This window comes from Sarcophilus harrisii, chromosome 1 (genome assembly GCF_902635505.1).
Source record: "Sarcophilus harrisii chromosome 1, mSarHar1.11, whole genome shotgun sequence".
Classification (NCBI taxonomy): domain Eukaryota; kingdom Metazoa; phylum Chordata; class Mammalia; order Dasyuromorphia; family Dasyuridae; genus Sarcophilus; species Sarcophilus harrisii.
This window is the reverse complement of record NC_045426.1, coordinates 709,001,248-709,017,469: the sequence shown is the minus strand read 5'-3', so window position 1 is coordinate 709,017,469 and position 16,222 is coordinate 709,001,248. Positions and strand designations below refer to the sequence as shown.

At 50.8% G+C, this 16,222-nt stretch overlaps 1 protein-coding gene across 1 annotated transcript in view; it reads right to left on the bottom strand.

Moving 5' to 3' along the window:
* SLC5A1 (solute carrier family 5 member 1) overlaps positions 1 to 16,222 on the bottom strand; it is a 59,707-nt gene that overhangs the window by 15,061 nt on the left and 28,424 nt on the right. Inside the window, exons 6-10 of the mRNA XM_031948955.1 lie at positions 8,865 to 8,970; positions 6,137 to 6,217; positions 4,579 to 4,799; positions 4,061 to 4,196; positions 2,204 to 2,311 (exon numbers count right to left, since the gene is read on the bottom strand). Coding sequence (XP_031804815.1) covers positions 2,204 to 2,311; positions 4,061 to 4,196; positions 4,579 to 4,799; positions 6,137 to 6,217; positions 8,865 to 8,970 — 652 coding nt within the window. The remainder of the gene's footprint in view (positions 1 to 2,203; positions 2,312 to 4,060; positions 4,197 to 4,578; positions 4,800 to 6,136; positions 6,218 to 8,864; positions 8,971 to 16,222) is intronic.

Here is a 16,222-nt window from a genome sequence, read left to right as displayed (position 1 = left end):
GGTGCCTGCATCCCTGAGAGCATCCCCCCCCCCCCAGCTGCTGCCGATGAGCCGCCACGTTTGCAGAGCCCCCGAGGACAGCGCTTTGTATCACGGCCCAAACAAGAGGCGCCGGGTCTGGCAGACATACACCTGGATACACCTGCCTGGGGGCGGGGCAGGCGATCTGGAGGAAAGTCCTTTATGTCAATGCTCTGTCCTTATGTCAATGACCGGGAGAGGGCAAGGCTTTGTCTGAAGTCGTGGGGTAGCGCTCTAACCCCTGCCCAGCCCAGCCGGCCCACCTTCCTCCCAGCTCTGCAGTTTTCTCACTGTCCCGCAGCCCGCGCTACCAGAGACCATCTTCCCTGGACGTCCTCCTAGCAGGCCCCCCACGCCAGCTCCTTTCACATTGGTTCCGCCCAAGTGGTCGCTTTGCCTCTTAGGGTCTCAGTTTCCTCATCTGTGAAATGGAGATGGTAAAACTTGCCCCGCCCACCTTAGGAGACTGTGACAGGTTAAAATCATGGATCCAAGTCATCCCCAAGTGTGGATTTGCCACCTAGGATGAGTGAGGCAAAGGGGGAGCCCTGGGGCGTGTGAGAAGTCCTCGTGGTGTCGGCAGGAAGGAGCATCAGTTACTGTTCTTCGGGTCTGATTCAGGGGAGGGAAGGCGGGAAAAGGAGACTTTAACCTCTCCCATCAGTTCGCTCAGCCCACAGAAGGTGGCAGGACCTGGGTTCGAATCCCCGCTCTGACGTTCTCTCACTACGTGCTCTTGCAGGGCTGCCTAGCTCCCTCCCAGGCGCTTTCCCTGGGAACTTGCCGCCGTCTGCCATATTCCCTCCCTTTGCCAGTATCAAGCCATTGGTTAGTAGGAGGGAACCCACAGGCACAGTCCAACCCCTATGTTTGACAGATCAGGAAACTGAGACCGAAAGAGTCTCGGGCGAGAACCCGATCGGTCCCCACGGGCTCCTGCCAAACGCCTCGGTACCGAGGCCGTCCCCACGTCCTCAGCCGGGGCAGCCACTGTCCTACGTGGAGGTCACCAAAGCCCTAGCCGGGACCCAAATAGCTCCTCAGCCTTTGGTTAATCATGGAGCTTAATCAAGGGGCCGCTCGGCCTCCGAGGTGGTTAACAATTACCTCTGGCCGTCGGAGGAGTGCAATGTTGCGCCCAAGGTTACAAATTACGCCAATGTGGAAAAATTCCACATTCTTCCAGCCACCCCCCGAGCCAGGGCGGCCTGCGCCGGCAGCGGGAGTCACTGCCTCCTGTATGACCTTGAATAGGTGTTTTCCCTAACCCGAGGGAGCACAAACAAGCACAGATGAGAGGGGCGGGGTAAAAGAGCCGTAGGTCTGAAGAAGATCTCGGGGTCTTAGGGGACTGAAAGCTCAGTGTGGACCAGCGATGTGGAGTGATGTAGAGACCAGAAGAGAAAACAGTAAGCGCCGCTGTGTTTGTCCCAAGGCTCCTGTTCTGCTCTGGGTAAGTTAAAGGAAGGGAATTAGCTGAGCTGGGGAAGGACCAGAAGGCCACATTATAGACGGATTGCTTAGAGGAACTGGGAGCGTTGAGCCTGAAGAAGAAAAGGTCTGAGGGAAATATGAAAAGTTGTCTACAATGAAGGGCTTCATTCGGAGGAAAGATCACATGGATGTGTTTGGCCCCAGAGGGCAGAACCAGGATGTCAAGAAAAACCCAGGACCCATGAGAGTCGCCTCAAGGGGACAGGGGCTTCCAGCAGAGGTAGTGAGCTCCTCGTCCTTGGGGGTATGAAAGCAGAAGTGGAACAACCTTTTGTCGTCCCCTCCCTGAGCATAGGCACTGAACTAGCTGGCCACTGAGCCCCCTTCCAAGGCCTACAGCATTGACCCTCGGGGTCCATTCTTACTCTCTATGTGATCTTAGGCAAGCCAGTTAAACTCCGGGGCGGGCTCCCCCAGCTACAAAATGAGGTAACGGGACAAGCTAACGATGGTGGACCCCCAGCTCCTAATGAGCGGCTTACTTAGAACAAGACGGTCTCCCTCTGATGTCCGTATTCCACAGCTTCTTGGCCCTGGAGGCCTCCATGGACAATCGCTGCAGACCCAGTCCCTCTAACCACTCCTTCCTCCCCAACCAGAGCCGCCACCTCTCCCCCAGCATGGGCTCTGGCAGCCGAGCTGGGCTCTGGCAGCAGAGCCGGGTTCTAGCAGCCGAGCCAGTTCTTACCATTTGGCATGAGTTCCACCACCAGGGTCGGATAGGCGATGTTGGTACAGCCCACTTTGGTTCCACACTGGGCTTCGCACTCTGAGGGAAGGGCACAGGCCACCTTGTCTGGGGGGAAAGAGCAGGGCAGAGATGAGCAGACTCCTGCCTTGGTTCCCCGGCCTGAGATACCCCTTTGCTGAGCATCTTCCACCTGGCATCCCCTGTAACTTCCCCGGATCTTTCTCAAGGACCCAGCCACCCCTATGCCCGGCCCCAGCCCCATTCCAAACCCTGTCTGAGGGCAAGCACAGCTCCTGAGCAGGAGCAGAGAGAGGGGAAGGACTGAGGGTGGAATTGGAGGAGCCGTCCCACCCCTGGTTGCTGTGGGGACAATTGTCATTTCTCTCAAGAGTTGCGATTCAGAAACTCAACTCAACAAGCACAGCTACATGCAAGGGACTAGAGATGCAAAGAGGAAAAACGGCAATATCCCAGACCTCAAGGAGATTATGGTCTAAGGGGAGATCCCCCTCCCCCAATCCCCTGTCCCCTAAAATCTCCATCACACCCCTGGCATTTCTACCTATTGAAGTGCAAAATCCTGCACAATCTGATGTCACCCATCTTCCTAATTCTAGCTTATATTATTCCCCTTTGTTTACTCTTTTTCCCACTTAATAGTCCTTTTTTATTTCTTTCAATTAAATGAAAAAACATTTTGCAAGAGGAAAGATGATGAGAGTCTGGATCAAGTCAGGAGCTGGATGAAGAGGAAGAACTTGTTCTAGTCAATTTATTTATTTTGAATGCACATCGCTTTATGAATCATATTGGGAGAGAAAAATCAGAGCAAAGGGGAAAAACCATGAGAGATAAAATTTTTTAAAAAGGAAGTGAACATAGCCTAAGTTTGTCCCCTTAGTTCTTTTTCAGGATGCAGAAGGCGGTTTCTGTCCAAAGTCTATTGGCATCCCTTCGCTTACTCTTTATGTCAAATTGTCTGGCTCTTTCCCACACATGCTGTTCTCATCTCCCACCTCAGTGACGCTGCACATCACGTTCCCCCCCCCTCAGGACGCCGTCACCTCCACTTCACAAAACCCTTGGCTTCTATTCCTGGGCTCCTTCCTCCTCTCCCCAGATGTGAGCACTCTTAGAGAGACTGTTTTGTATCGATCTTGTGCAGAGTGTTGTATACACACATCTGGGTGGGCTCTGGAGCCCCCAGGAGAACCCAAGTGGTTTGAGAGTCAGGGCTGATTCATTGGTATCCTTGCATCCCTGGCACCCGGCATACAGCAGGAGATTAATAAATGCTTGCTGATTGGTTTATTGTTCTAGTCCAGTCTGCCCTTGAGGACAGGGACTGGTTCATCTTGCCTTTGTCCCTTTGTACCTCAAGAACTTGCATTCACATGAATAAACTTCCCTTCTTAGAGGTGGAGAAAAAAATATGATTGAACATTAAATTTAGGGACAATTCAATTTGCTAAAATGAAAGAGAATGATAAGTATTTCCAAAAGCCACGTGTTTGTGGACTCCAGTTGGACTGCACTGGCTTCCAGGCCTGCCCCAGACCCCTTCCCTCCCCCGCCCTCCTGGAACTTCTTAGAGGGCTCCGATTTGCTTCCTTTCCCTGGATCCCCCGCAGATCTCCCCCTGCCGCTGGCTTCTCTGGGGCCTGGGTCCCATCCCCCTGTAAGTCGGAGGAGGAGGAAGGAGGAAGGGCTGGAGAGAGGAGACAGGGACGGTCCAGGCTCTTGCCAAGCCAACAGTGCCTGGAGCCCGGAGCAGTCTCCCCTGGGAGCCAAGACGGGAAAGGAGGAAGCAGAGAGGTAGGGCCGGCCCCTGCGGGGCCTGGAGGGGCCCAGTACCTGTGTAGAGTATCCGGCTGATCATCCCGGGCATGACCATAAGGAACATGGGCAGCAGCTTCAGGTAACCGCACATGATGCAGCCCGCCTTCACGTGGGACATGTTCTTGGCCGAGAGGCACCTCTGCACAATGACCTGCGGGGGACCCGGAGAGTGGGAGCCAGCCCGCAGCCCTCCCCAGACGCAGCCATCGGGAGGGAGGTGGCCGGCAGTGGCTCGGGCGCAGAAAGCCGCTCACACCCGCACAAAGGAACACACACACACACACACACACACACACACACACACACACACACACACTCATACTCACACACACACTCATACTCACACTCATACACACACTCACACACTCATACACACTCAGACACACTCACACTCATACACACACTCAGACACACACACTCATGCTCATACACACACTCACACACTCAGACACACTCACACACACACTCATACACATACAAACACAGATACACACACACACACACACACACACACACTCACCGGAGCCTCTTACCTGGTCCGTGCACCAGTACCACAGGGCAATGATGGTCAAGCCAAAGATGAGCCCCGGCCAGGGGAGGTCCCCATTTAGGGGATCGCGAAAAATGTGGAAGGAATCTGGCCTCGGGGTGTAGCATTCGGCATTGACGGTGAAGTTCCCATCAGACACCTTGCTTGGAATGGCTTTCATGTACTTTTCCACGAAGGCATTGTACCCCCCGACTTCCTTAAAGGCTAAAAAAGACAACGGACCCATTACCCATGCTGGTAAGTAGTCAGCCCCATGACAGGCCTCATACATATTCAAGGAATACCCAGAGGGAGAGGGAACTCAGGCAGAAACACAGCTAGTAGGCAAAGGATCGAACTCTGGTCCCGGAGGGGCAAGTCCTCCACCCTCACGGGCCTCAGTTTCCCCAATTGTAAAACTAGGAGGATTGGACTGGATTCTTTTATTGCCCCATCAAACTTTGGGGTTCAACGCCCTGGAAGTCTCTGGTGAGCAGAGGAGAAAGGTGAGGCTGGACAGAGGGCAGGAGACCTCTCGCTGCCACAAACTCCCCGGCTGTCCGAAGGCAAGACCCCTCTGTAAGAGGAACTTCATGAACCCCCACCCTGCCCTCTGACTCCTGTGACTGTCAGCAAATCAAGTCCTCCCTCCCTGCCTTCCTCCCTTCCTTCCTTCCTTTGGTAAACATTGAAGGCCCAGGTGGGGAAGGCACGTCACCCGTGCATCAGGTGACCCAGACGATAACGTGAGCAAGAAAGACAGGTTGGGAGGATTGTGCCCTGATCGTGCCGGTGGGGTATGTGTTTAGTTCTGGGCGCCCACACCTGGGAAAGGCCCTGGTCTGTGGGAAAGCGACTGGGGGGGAGGGGGCCATCAGGATGGGGAGAAGGCTGGCCCCAGGAACCCAGGTTGTGAGAAAGGGGGGCATTCAGTCTGGGAAGACAAGCCTCGTGGCAGGATGTGACAAGGGCCCCTAGCAGGGGAAAGAAGCATGTGATCTATAGCAATGAGGAGGCGGCTTCTCAGCTCGGAAAGCACTGTCCAAGAGCGGGACGGACCAGCTTGGGAGGCGACGAGTTTCCCCCTTGTTGGAATCTTCCAGGAAAGCCTGGAGGGGCCCTTATTCCATGGAGGGGGATCCTTAGTCAGGACCCAGCTGAGTTAGATGCTTTGAAAAGCCTTTTCAGCTGAGATTTTGACAGCAGGAAACTAGGCTGCTCTCTCTAGACCAGACCAACCCCCCGACCTCGAGCCCTGCTGACCCAAACTTTAATCCGGAGAAAAGGTCTCCTCTATTCCTCCTCCACTAATTGTTCGCTTCATTTTTTATATAAAAGGTGAACTCGCTTTCCCTCCGGCATTAAAAAGGATGTTCTTGCTGAGAAGGTGACACCGAATCCCCCCATTCCCCCTTCTCACTCTCTGTGTCCCGTGGAACAAGTGGCTCAAACCCACAATGCCATAGTCACACAGCTCCCCCCCCGAGAACCCCCGCACCCAAATCTCCAAATCCCAATTCAGAGGGGGCTTCCCCCTCCCCCAGCTCTCCACTCTCACTCACCAAATCCCGTGAGGATGAAGGACCCCACCAGCATAATCCCAGTCTGCAAAGTGTCCGTATAGATGACAGCCGCCAGGCCCCCTGGGAAGCAAAAGGAAACAAAATTAGGACCTGTCGGATCAAATCGGGTCCATCCGAGCAGCTCGTGTCATCTTTCGTACCTCAGTCTCTTCATTTGTGAAACGGGAACAATATCGGCAACTACTGAATATTGGCAACCTCGACAGGGTTGTGGGGATCACGTCTGGGTCCCCCGGGCTGTTTGGGGCACACTGGGGGGCGATGGAAATGGAGTAACAGGCCGAGTCGGGCAATAATAGGAATAATAACATGGACAGCTCACTGCACTGGGCGCTTCACAAATTGGGTCTCCCAGAGTCCCCGGAGGTGGGAGCCTCCAGGGCCTATAAAGTAGAATTCAAATCATGGGGACATAACAGGGAGGCCGCTGCAGACAATGCAAGTCTCACAAGCGCTGGGCAGTCGGGTGATGCAGTGGCTAGAACACTCACTATGGACTCAAGACCTGAATTCAAATCCAGCCACAGACTCTTACCAGCTGTGTGATCCTGGACAAGTCACATAACTCTAATTTGCCTTGACTTCCTCAACTGTAAAATGAGGATATTAAGAGCCCTTCTCTGCTGAGAAGGATTGTGGAGAGGATCAAAGGAAATACTAATTATGAAGCACTTAACATAGAACCACACACATAGTAAGCACAAAGTAGTTCTGATTATAAGCTGTGTGACTAAAGGTAAATCCCTCACCATCTCAGCACCCAAAACAACACTTTCAAAGTTTAAATACAAACAGTCTGACCTGCATCTATCTGGAGAAGAAATTATCCACACTGGGAGTCCCCCACACCAATTAAATCACAGATCCGGACCCTTCCCCTCAAAATATAATCTTGTTATTGGAAGCAAAGTGAATGGAGGCAAAGCCAAGATGGTGGAGGAGTTGGAAGCAGTCGAGCCAAGCTCTCTATAAAACTCCAAACAGATTGAAGAAAAGCACCAGATACTGATGGGGAAACCTGGAAGCAATGTGGCAAAATGGCGGCAGAGGACCTGGCTCCAAATGCTAATTATGCTACTCAGTGACCTTGGATATTTCACTTGTCATTTCCTCATTTCCTCACGCCATTATCTGGATGACCTTGGGTGAGCGCCTTCCCTTCTGCCTCAGTTTCCTCCTCTGCAAAATTTGGGGGTTGGACTCTAAGTTTCTGGTTGATTCAGTGTCCTTCTAACTGGATCCCTGAGCTTCTGCTTGCAAAGGGGAAGATCCCCAGTCTTCCCCCAGAAAAGACCCCAAGACCCCTGGGAGGAGAGGACAAGGAAACTGGCTCTGTCCAGAGGACCCTTCCTCAGCTCTTCCTCCCAGCACCCCTAGAGCTCCCCCCATTCACCCCATGCTTGTCTACAGGCACCTGGCCCAAACACACTTTGGAGGAAAGCCTGCGTGAACTACTTGGCCACCAGAGGGCATTCGTGGGTCAGCATAGTGACGCCATTGGTCTGCTGATCACCGACTACTGTAGTTCTTGTGGATCCTGTGCCAAAAGGGACCTTAACGGCCACCTGGCCCAAACCCACATCTCACCAGTGAGGAAACTGAGTCCCCGAAAGCTTAAGTGACTTGCCCAGGATCACCCAAAGTCAGGATTGGAAGCCGGTTCCTCCGACTCCAATCCCAACTTTCTTTCCACTGGATCTTCTCATTTGACAGATGAGCCGCTGGCTGCAATGTCCTCTCTTCTCCCCTCCACCTCCTGGCTTCCTTCAAGACTCAGCTCCCATCCCGCCTCCTGCAGGAGGCTTTGCCCGGCCTTCCGTTCTGAGAGTACCTCCCATTTCCACTGGGCAAATCCCGTGTGCCCTCCTTGATTTGTATCTTGAACTTTACTTTATCAGGAACTGTGAGTTCCCGGGGCCATATTGCTTCCAGATTTTCCTGTCAGTGTTGGGTCTGATACATTTTTTTTAAAAGATGTTTGGATTTTTATGGAGAACTTGGCTCTATTTCCAACTTTCAACTCTTCCACCATCTTGGATTTGCCTCCATTCACGTTGCTTCCAAAAACAAGAATATATTTTGGGGTGAGGGATCTAAATCTGTGATTTAACGGGTGTGGGGGACTCCCAGTATGGATTCTTCAGATCCCTGACTGCCAGCTGTTTGTTTACTGACCCACTGGGTCAGTAAATCTAAATCTCCAATTTAGAGGTGCCCAGGTTACAAATAAAATGGCAGAGCCAGGAGTAGTACTATGCAGAGAGTACCAATGCTCACTTTGGATCCTAGCTGTGGGAGCTTCAGCAAACCACTTAATTTCTCTAAGCCTCTGTTTCCCCATCTGTAGTACCTCCCACATGAAGTTCCCGTAAGGCTTAACGTGCCAATCATGCTGCGAACATTTAACCGGCTCCGTATCTCAGTCATTAATGTGATTACTACTATAATTATTAACACTGCCCAATCCACAGTTATTTCCTCCCCACATGTCTGTGCTGCACATGGCACCTGGGTACCCTGAGGACATTCAACTGCAGCCTTGTCTTGTATCAGTGCCTAATGATTTTATGGATGCAAACTTTGTCATTCCCACCAGCCCTTGCTCCTTGATAGCTCACACTCCTCTGGGACTTTCCAGAAGGCCTGGCCCAGAGCCAGCCATTCCCAGTGGATGCCGAGGTTCCTCCTCCTCTTCCCCGTGTCTTACCTGTAATGGTATAAAGGCCCGTGATGGCCAGAAGGAGAAAGATGGCCAGGTACAAGTCGAGCCCCAAGGCCAGCTTAATGAATATGGCTCCCGAGAAGATATCGGCCTGAAAAAGAGAAAGGGCCGTCACAATCAAAGGGTGCAGCTTTGTGCTGCTCGAGCGCCTTCCCAACGCCAAACTTCCCCGTTTTGGTGACAGAGCCACCATTTCCCCAGGCAGCCAAGCTCATCACCAAGATCCCTTGGGAGCTTCCTTCTGTGCTTCCCCAGTTGTTGTCAAGTTCTGTTGGCTCCCCATCTCCTGTCCTCACCCTTCTGCGCTGAGTTCAGGAAGCTTGGGTCTAACCTCCTAACAAAAGAACTTTTCTGGTGGCCCACAGAGTCTCCCCTGACACTCCAAGTAGTTTCTATTTTGTAGAGGAGAGACAGTGTTGTCCGGCGATCGGGAAGACCTGGCTACGGACAGCCTGACTATCTGCCCAGAGTTCTAGCCGTTCCTATTATAAGTTGCCGAGGAGACACTGACTTGTGTCAGTAAAAAGTTTCCTCCTCCAAGAGTCCTCTGGACCAATAAAATCATTGATCCAAGCCATATTCTTGTCCTTGTGCTTAGGAACAAGTTGGAGAACACAAGTTGCACATCCCAGGAGGAGGCAAACGTCCTGAGGCAGGAACTCTTTCATTTTGTCTTCTTGTCCTTAGCACTTGGCACATAGTAGGCCCCTCCATGCTTGGATACTCCTTCCCAAAAGCATCACCTGCCAGGCTAGAAGCGGCCTTGGGCCTTCTGGCCAGACTTGGGCCCAATCCAGACCATGGGAAACACGTACTTGAATATGCTCAATTCACATGCAGGAAGACTTCCCAGGCCCGGGAACTCACTCCCTTCTAAGTCAGCTTATTCTGCTGGGGACAGCTTCCATTGTGGAGGTGTTTCCTGATACTGGCGACCCTTTCTTTGCAATGTCCCTTCGATGGCCCTGGCTCTGCCCCTGGCACCGAACTCCAGGCGTCAACCCTTCAAAAAAGTAGCTCATGTCCCCCTGAGCTCTCTCTTCTCCAAACTAGATGGGTTCTTCAAGCCTTTCCCAACCCCCCTCCTCCTTCTCCTTCTCCTCCCTACATTATCCAGCTATAAAAACAAGGTATTCCAGTTCAGATCAAATCCCCTTGTTCTCTGGATAAGGAAATGAAAATTCGGGCAGCTGGGTGGCGCGATGGTTAGAGCACCAGCCCTGCATTAAACATTTTTTACAAAATCTCTAATAATATTATAAATTTAATAACACAAGTTATTTATAAATGTCTGCTCTTCCCAACAAGCTGGGAGGTGGATGCTAAGATGATCCCCATCGACAGCAGACTGGGGGTATTCCCAGGATGCACTGCTAGTAAGTGTCAAAGGCCAGATTTTGTCTCCCCCAGCTGCCTCTTCCATGTGGAAGTTCACACAGTTAGTGGGCTCGGATCCTGCTAGAAAGCACGGGGCCCTCTCTAAGCCTGGGATCCACATCGTCCCCTGGTGGAGAGAAAGAGATGATCGGTGAGGGCCTCCCCGCCTCCAGCATCCTGGCCAGGGAGTGGGGGGCAGGAGGCTAAAGGCGGCCCTGCCACCACGGAACCTGGCAGGGCCTTCACTGATGTCTGCGTTGATGAGAGTCCTCCCCCCTCATCCTTGTCCGCTCACAAGACTGGAATAAGATGCGAGTCACTGATTCTATTCCTTCCGAGGAGATGGAAACCCACAGCCTGTGCCTTCAGGTATTCTGTATATATGTCTTGTGTGTTCCTGGAGATTTATTTACATATTGTCTCCTAAGATCCTTGAGAACAGGAGTTTTTGTTTGTTTGTTTGTTTGTTTTTGGTTTTGCTTTTTTTGATCCTTAGCACTTGGTACAGTACCTAGCACACAATAGGTGCTTAATAAATGCTTATTGATTGACTGACTGGCCATCTGCCCTGCTGCTGTCTCCCAAGTCCTCCAGACGTTAGCTTCCATCCCTCTATGTCTGGAATCCTGCTGGTACTGTCATGTGACCTAGGGATCAATTGGCAAATGTTTATCAAGAGCCTTCTCTGTGCCAAGAAATGAGCATGAGGAATGGGTATGATCAGTAAGTGTCCAGAATGAAACAATCCCTGATCTCCGGGAGACTCTGTTTCTCTCTCTCTCTCTCTCTCTCTCTCTCTCTCTCTCTCTCTCTGTCTCTCTCTCTCTTTCTGTCTCTCTGTCTCTGTCTCTCTGTCTCTCTGTCTCTTTCTGTGTCTCTCTGTGTGTCTCTCTCTCTCCTACAATTCCTCATAAATCTGTCCAAATTCAGGAATAATTACGGGGGAGTGTTGGGCAATGGAATGTCATTAATTGCCCGTGCTGTCGATTTCCTAGATTAGCCAACGAGGGAAACGCCAGTTTCAAAGAACAAGCTGCTGCCCAAGAGTGCTGAGTGGCTTCTTGCCAAGTTGTTAATTGTTAATGTTTTATGAGGACTTCATATCTCCGGCTTGAGCTCCCCCGTTGCTTTTTTGCCGGGGTCTCTAATCACCAGCAGGAGCCTCCCACCTCGTACAGAGTCGTGCAGGAAGTGGGAGCCTCGGGGACAAGCTGTTTTCAGGAAGCTCTATCTTCTGCTGATAGTCGGTTCTAAGAAGCACCTCTCCCTGCCATGTGGGAAACCTGGGGACAAATTCTTCTTCCTTCCGTGACTCACACTGTGCTCCAAGGACAGAGGCCGACCTTGGACTTCCCAGGGTCAGACCTCCCCGAGAGGCAGCAAGTGAGTTGGGAAAGTGTTACAGTAAGAGCGGGAAGAGAATTAAAGGGTCCGGCATCCTCCTAGCTTTTATCCCACACCACTGCCTCCTTGCAGACTGAGATTATTCTCCTTAAGAATTCTAACCAAGATATGTCATGATGCCCCGAGGGAGCTGATTCCAGACAGAGGGTCTCCCACAAGTCTTTTAGCCTCTGACGGTCTCCCACCTGTTTTTCCACTAAGTTAGCCCTTAATTCAATGATAAATTTGCACCGTGTTGACTGGAAAGACGCCCATTTCATAGAATCACAGAATCCCAGAATTAAAAGGCGATCTGGAGACCATCCAGCTCACCCGACCAACACCCAACTCATCCAATCCAAACAAAAATTTCACCTACAACGTCCCCGACATTAACCTGCCTTTACGGAAAGCTCTCGCTATGGGGAGGCTCGCCACCGCTCCCCCAGCCCTCCACACTGGGGCTGCCCGCTTCTCTTTTGGAAACTGTTAGAAAGCTTTTCCTGACCCAGGTCAACAATGCCCCCAGTTGCTCCAGGTTCTGCTCTTTGGGACTAAACAGACCAAGTCCAGTCCCTGTAGCACCCCTTCAAACGATTTGACATAATTGTTATATTCCCACACCTTCTCTTCTCTTATCTGGGATACATTATTATTCCTGGTTCTTTCAAGCAATCACTAGGAAGCATGATTTATTCCCATGTTACAATAGAATCATGGGATCTCAGATCAAGGAAAAGAGGTCAAGGAGCTTCTCTAGTTTGAGGTCTGGCCCAGATCTATCCATCCATGTATCTATCTATTCATCCTCCTGTCGAACACCTCCAGTGACCAAGAAAGAGCTCCCAAAGAAAGCTTGTGCTGGACAGCTCCAATGTTCACAATTCTTCCTTCTAGAAGAAGTCATCTTCTTCCTCCTTGCCTCTGGTCCTACTCTTTCCTTCTTCCCCTCTAAAATTACACAGGATTAGACTTGTCCCTTACAGAGCCACAAAGAAGCAAGTCGTATCGAGTTGCTGGGCCCTGATTTCCACATCTGAAAAAAAATGGGATCCTTGAATCACAGAAAGCAAGCTAAAGGAGCCATCTATCCCAATACCTTCCTTGAAGAAAAATCCCTTCCCCACCATCCCCAACAATAGCCATCCAGTCTCTGATTGAAGACCTCCAATGACAGCAAGCTCACTACCCCTACAAGGTAGTTCATTACACTTTGGGATACCTCAAAATGTTCACAAGTTTTTTCTAATATCAAGCCTAAATTTGTCTCTTTGAAAGTTGACCCACTGCTCCGAGGTCTGCCCTTTGAGGTCAAATATAAGGGAGCCACGGATGCCCCATTTTTATACTTGTGAAGTTGAGTTGTGGGATTCAAAACTGTCGTTCCTCATCATCCCTTTAGTCCGGACAGGGGATGAACGTGCAGTTGAAGAAAGAGTCAAAGCTCACGTGAGATCTCAAAGTGGTCAGTAGAGTCACTATAAAATTTTATAGTAGTTGTGATTACTGATAACAGTCGTGGTGAGCACTGACACTGCCATTTGGACATCACATGCAATTGATAAAATCATAAGCTTAATCATGACTGACCTGTGTTCCCAGCTTCAGGAAAGAAGCCACTGGAAAAGCCGTGATGATTCAGGCAACATTTTTAAGAACGTCACAGATATCGCATCATGGCTTCAAAGGATGAAGAGTTTGTCTTAAGGTACAAAAGGTCCACAGAGGACACATTAGACAGTCACGTCTGGGAGACAGTGTGCTATCATCGGAGCGCCAGACCCGGAATCAGGAAGACCCAAATCCCAGTTCTTCCTCTGACACTCACTAGCTGTGCAACTCCACACAAATCCTCCTGATCTCTGAGCCTTGGGCTTTTCATCCATAAAAAGGTGATCGTAATAATAATATCATAGGCTTGGTGCAATAGAGTGCTGGAGTCAGGAAGATTCATCTTCCCGAGTTCAAATCCAGCCTCAAATATTTACTAGTTGGGTGACCCTGGGCAAGTCACTTAACTCTGTCTGCCTCAGTTTTCTCATCTGTAAAATTGCCTGGAGAAGGAAATGACAAAACACTCCCGTGTCTCTGCCAAGAAAACCCCAAATGGGATCGGAAAGATTGGACATGACAAACACTCGGACAGCAGTGGGGCTGATGTGAGATTTCAACGAGGTAACATCAGTACAGTATTTTAGAAATCTCAGAAAGCTGCATCAAGTGGGTTTTGTTAATTATGATCTGGGCTTTCTGGCTGTGAGACCAACCCGCCAAGTCCCCAGCTCTCTCACTGCGTAGACACTTCCTGAAACGCCACCTCTTCCAATAAGTGTTCCCCAAGGGACAGAATTGGAGAGCTCAAAGAGAGCTCTGTGGCTGTCCAGGCTGCCCCGTCCACAGAAGGAGAAAAGAAAGAAGAAAACGATATGAGAAAACCTGTTGCTTTGCTCATTCTCCACTTCAGTAGCATGCACTGCCTCAATTGCCCTGCTCCTAAAAAGCTCTCGGCCTTGGCCCAGCGGGATGGGAATCCCTTACTCTCTTGATTTGTACATGTTGCTCTTCTGGTGGAAAAAAGGGAAGTCATCCTCTGAAATGCCGGGAACTCATCAAAATCCCCCTTTGGGGACATCAGCCCACTCTTTCTGTGGCCCTGACCCCCTCACTTTGGGCAGTCAAGGCCCTCAGGTGCTCCCTCTGTATGTCTGTCTCTAGCCAAACTCTCTCTCTCCCCTCTCCTCTTGTTTTCTCTCCCCTCTCCTCTCTCTCTCTCTCTCTCTCTCTCTCTTCTCTCTCTCTCTCTTTCTGTGTCTCTATTTTTCTCTCTCTTTTCCTTTTTCTCCTCTTCTCCTCATCTTCTTCTTTTTCTTCCTCTCCATCTTCTTCTTGTTAAGGTTCCTCCTCCTCCTCTTCTTTTTCTTTACTTCTTCTGCACTTGAAGCCAGATCTTGTGAAAGAGACACTTGGTGCCCGAAGGCCAACCCGAGAGCGAAGAAGGCAGGATACAAAAAGACCACCACAGGCTAGATGTCCAGGGTAGCTTGGAACGCTGGGAGCTCCATAGAGCCTAGAATGCCAAGTCTAGAGTCAGGAAGTGATCTTCCTGAGTTCAAACCTAGCCTCCTAACTGTGGGACTCTAGGCATTGTGCCCTACTTGCCTCAGTTTCCTTATCTGTAAGTGGGCTGGAGAAGGAAATGGCACACGCTTCAGTATCTTTGCCGAGACTCAGACAAGACTGAAAAACCATTGAACAACAGCAACAGGATGGGCTTCCTAGCAATAAGAATTGTAAATGCACAACCTGCATTGAATCGCTTATCATTGTAGGAAGGCGGGGAGGGAGGGAGAAAAGTTAGAACTCAAAATCTTGTAAAAACGAATGCCCAAAATTGTCTTTATATATAATTGGAGGAAAAAGTAAAATACTCTCCTTACAAAAGTGCTTCTCTGGGAGGCAGCAAGGGCTGTGAGCGGCTGCCCGGGATATAGCAGGGGGTCACTGGTCGGGTACAGGTTGGTCTAGATGCCTCCGGGGGGGGTCCTCCCAAGCCAGAGATTGGGGCTTTCTGTGAAATCCCCCCGGGAAGGCAGTCCGACAGCCCCCGGCCAGTCCCACTCGCATCCCAGTCGGCATCAAACCCAGAGCACAAAGCCACGCGCCCCCAGCCGGCCTCCACCAGCCTCCGAGCCTGGGCCAGCTCCCCAGGTGGCTTAGGCTGCTCCGGGAGAGGCGGCTTAATCAGTAACCAGAGGAAAGGGCTTGGGGGAGGGAAGTGAGAAAGGCCAGCACTTTTAGGTTAATTTATATTATTGTCCCAAGCACGGGCTCAGAGGGCAAAGAGTGGTCTGCCATGGCAACTGTGACTCACAGCCCCTCACCGCCAGCTGAACTGTGGACTGGGTGGCTTCGGAGAAGGGCTGAGCCCCACTCCCCTCCTCAGGGCACTCGTTGCACACGCGTCGGTGAGCAGATCGAACCAGAACCCTTCTGGTACTGCCCTGGGGAAGGACCCCACTGGAAGGGCGCACAAAGCCCGTTGAGTCCAACATCGACATTCACAAGTGGGGAAACGGAACCCCAGAGAGGGGGAGTCACTTGGCCTTCCACATGGAAGCCAGAAACCTTGATCTGGATTCTTTCTTTTCCTTTTCTATTTATTTCCAAACTTCCATACGTGCAGAGAACTCCAAGACCCTGGATTCAAATCCTGCCTTTCCCATTTATTGCCAATTCCATTGCTCTGGGCTTCTGGTTTGTTTTGTTTTGTTTTCATCTGAAAAAAATAAGAGGCTTGGACTAAATGACTCCCAAATGCCCTCTGAACTCTGAGACTGGGAGGGGCTGGTTTCTGCACCATGGGAGAAAATCCTCCCATCAATAAAATCACAGCTCCGTTTCAATTCTGAAGAAGAACATCCCTCCATCCATGCAATTGGGGGAACCCTTTTCATCTCCATTTATTTTTTCGGCCTCTACCATTCCACAGAGATAATGAATGAATGATAAATTTTCTCTCTTTATTCTGCTCCACAGAAGGCAGGATTTTACCTTGCTGAGTCCAATTTCATCAAAATTCCTTC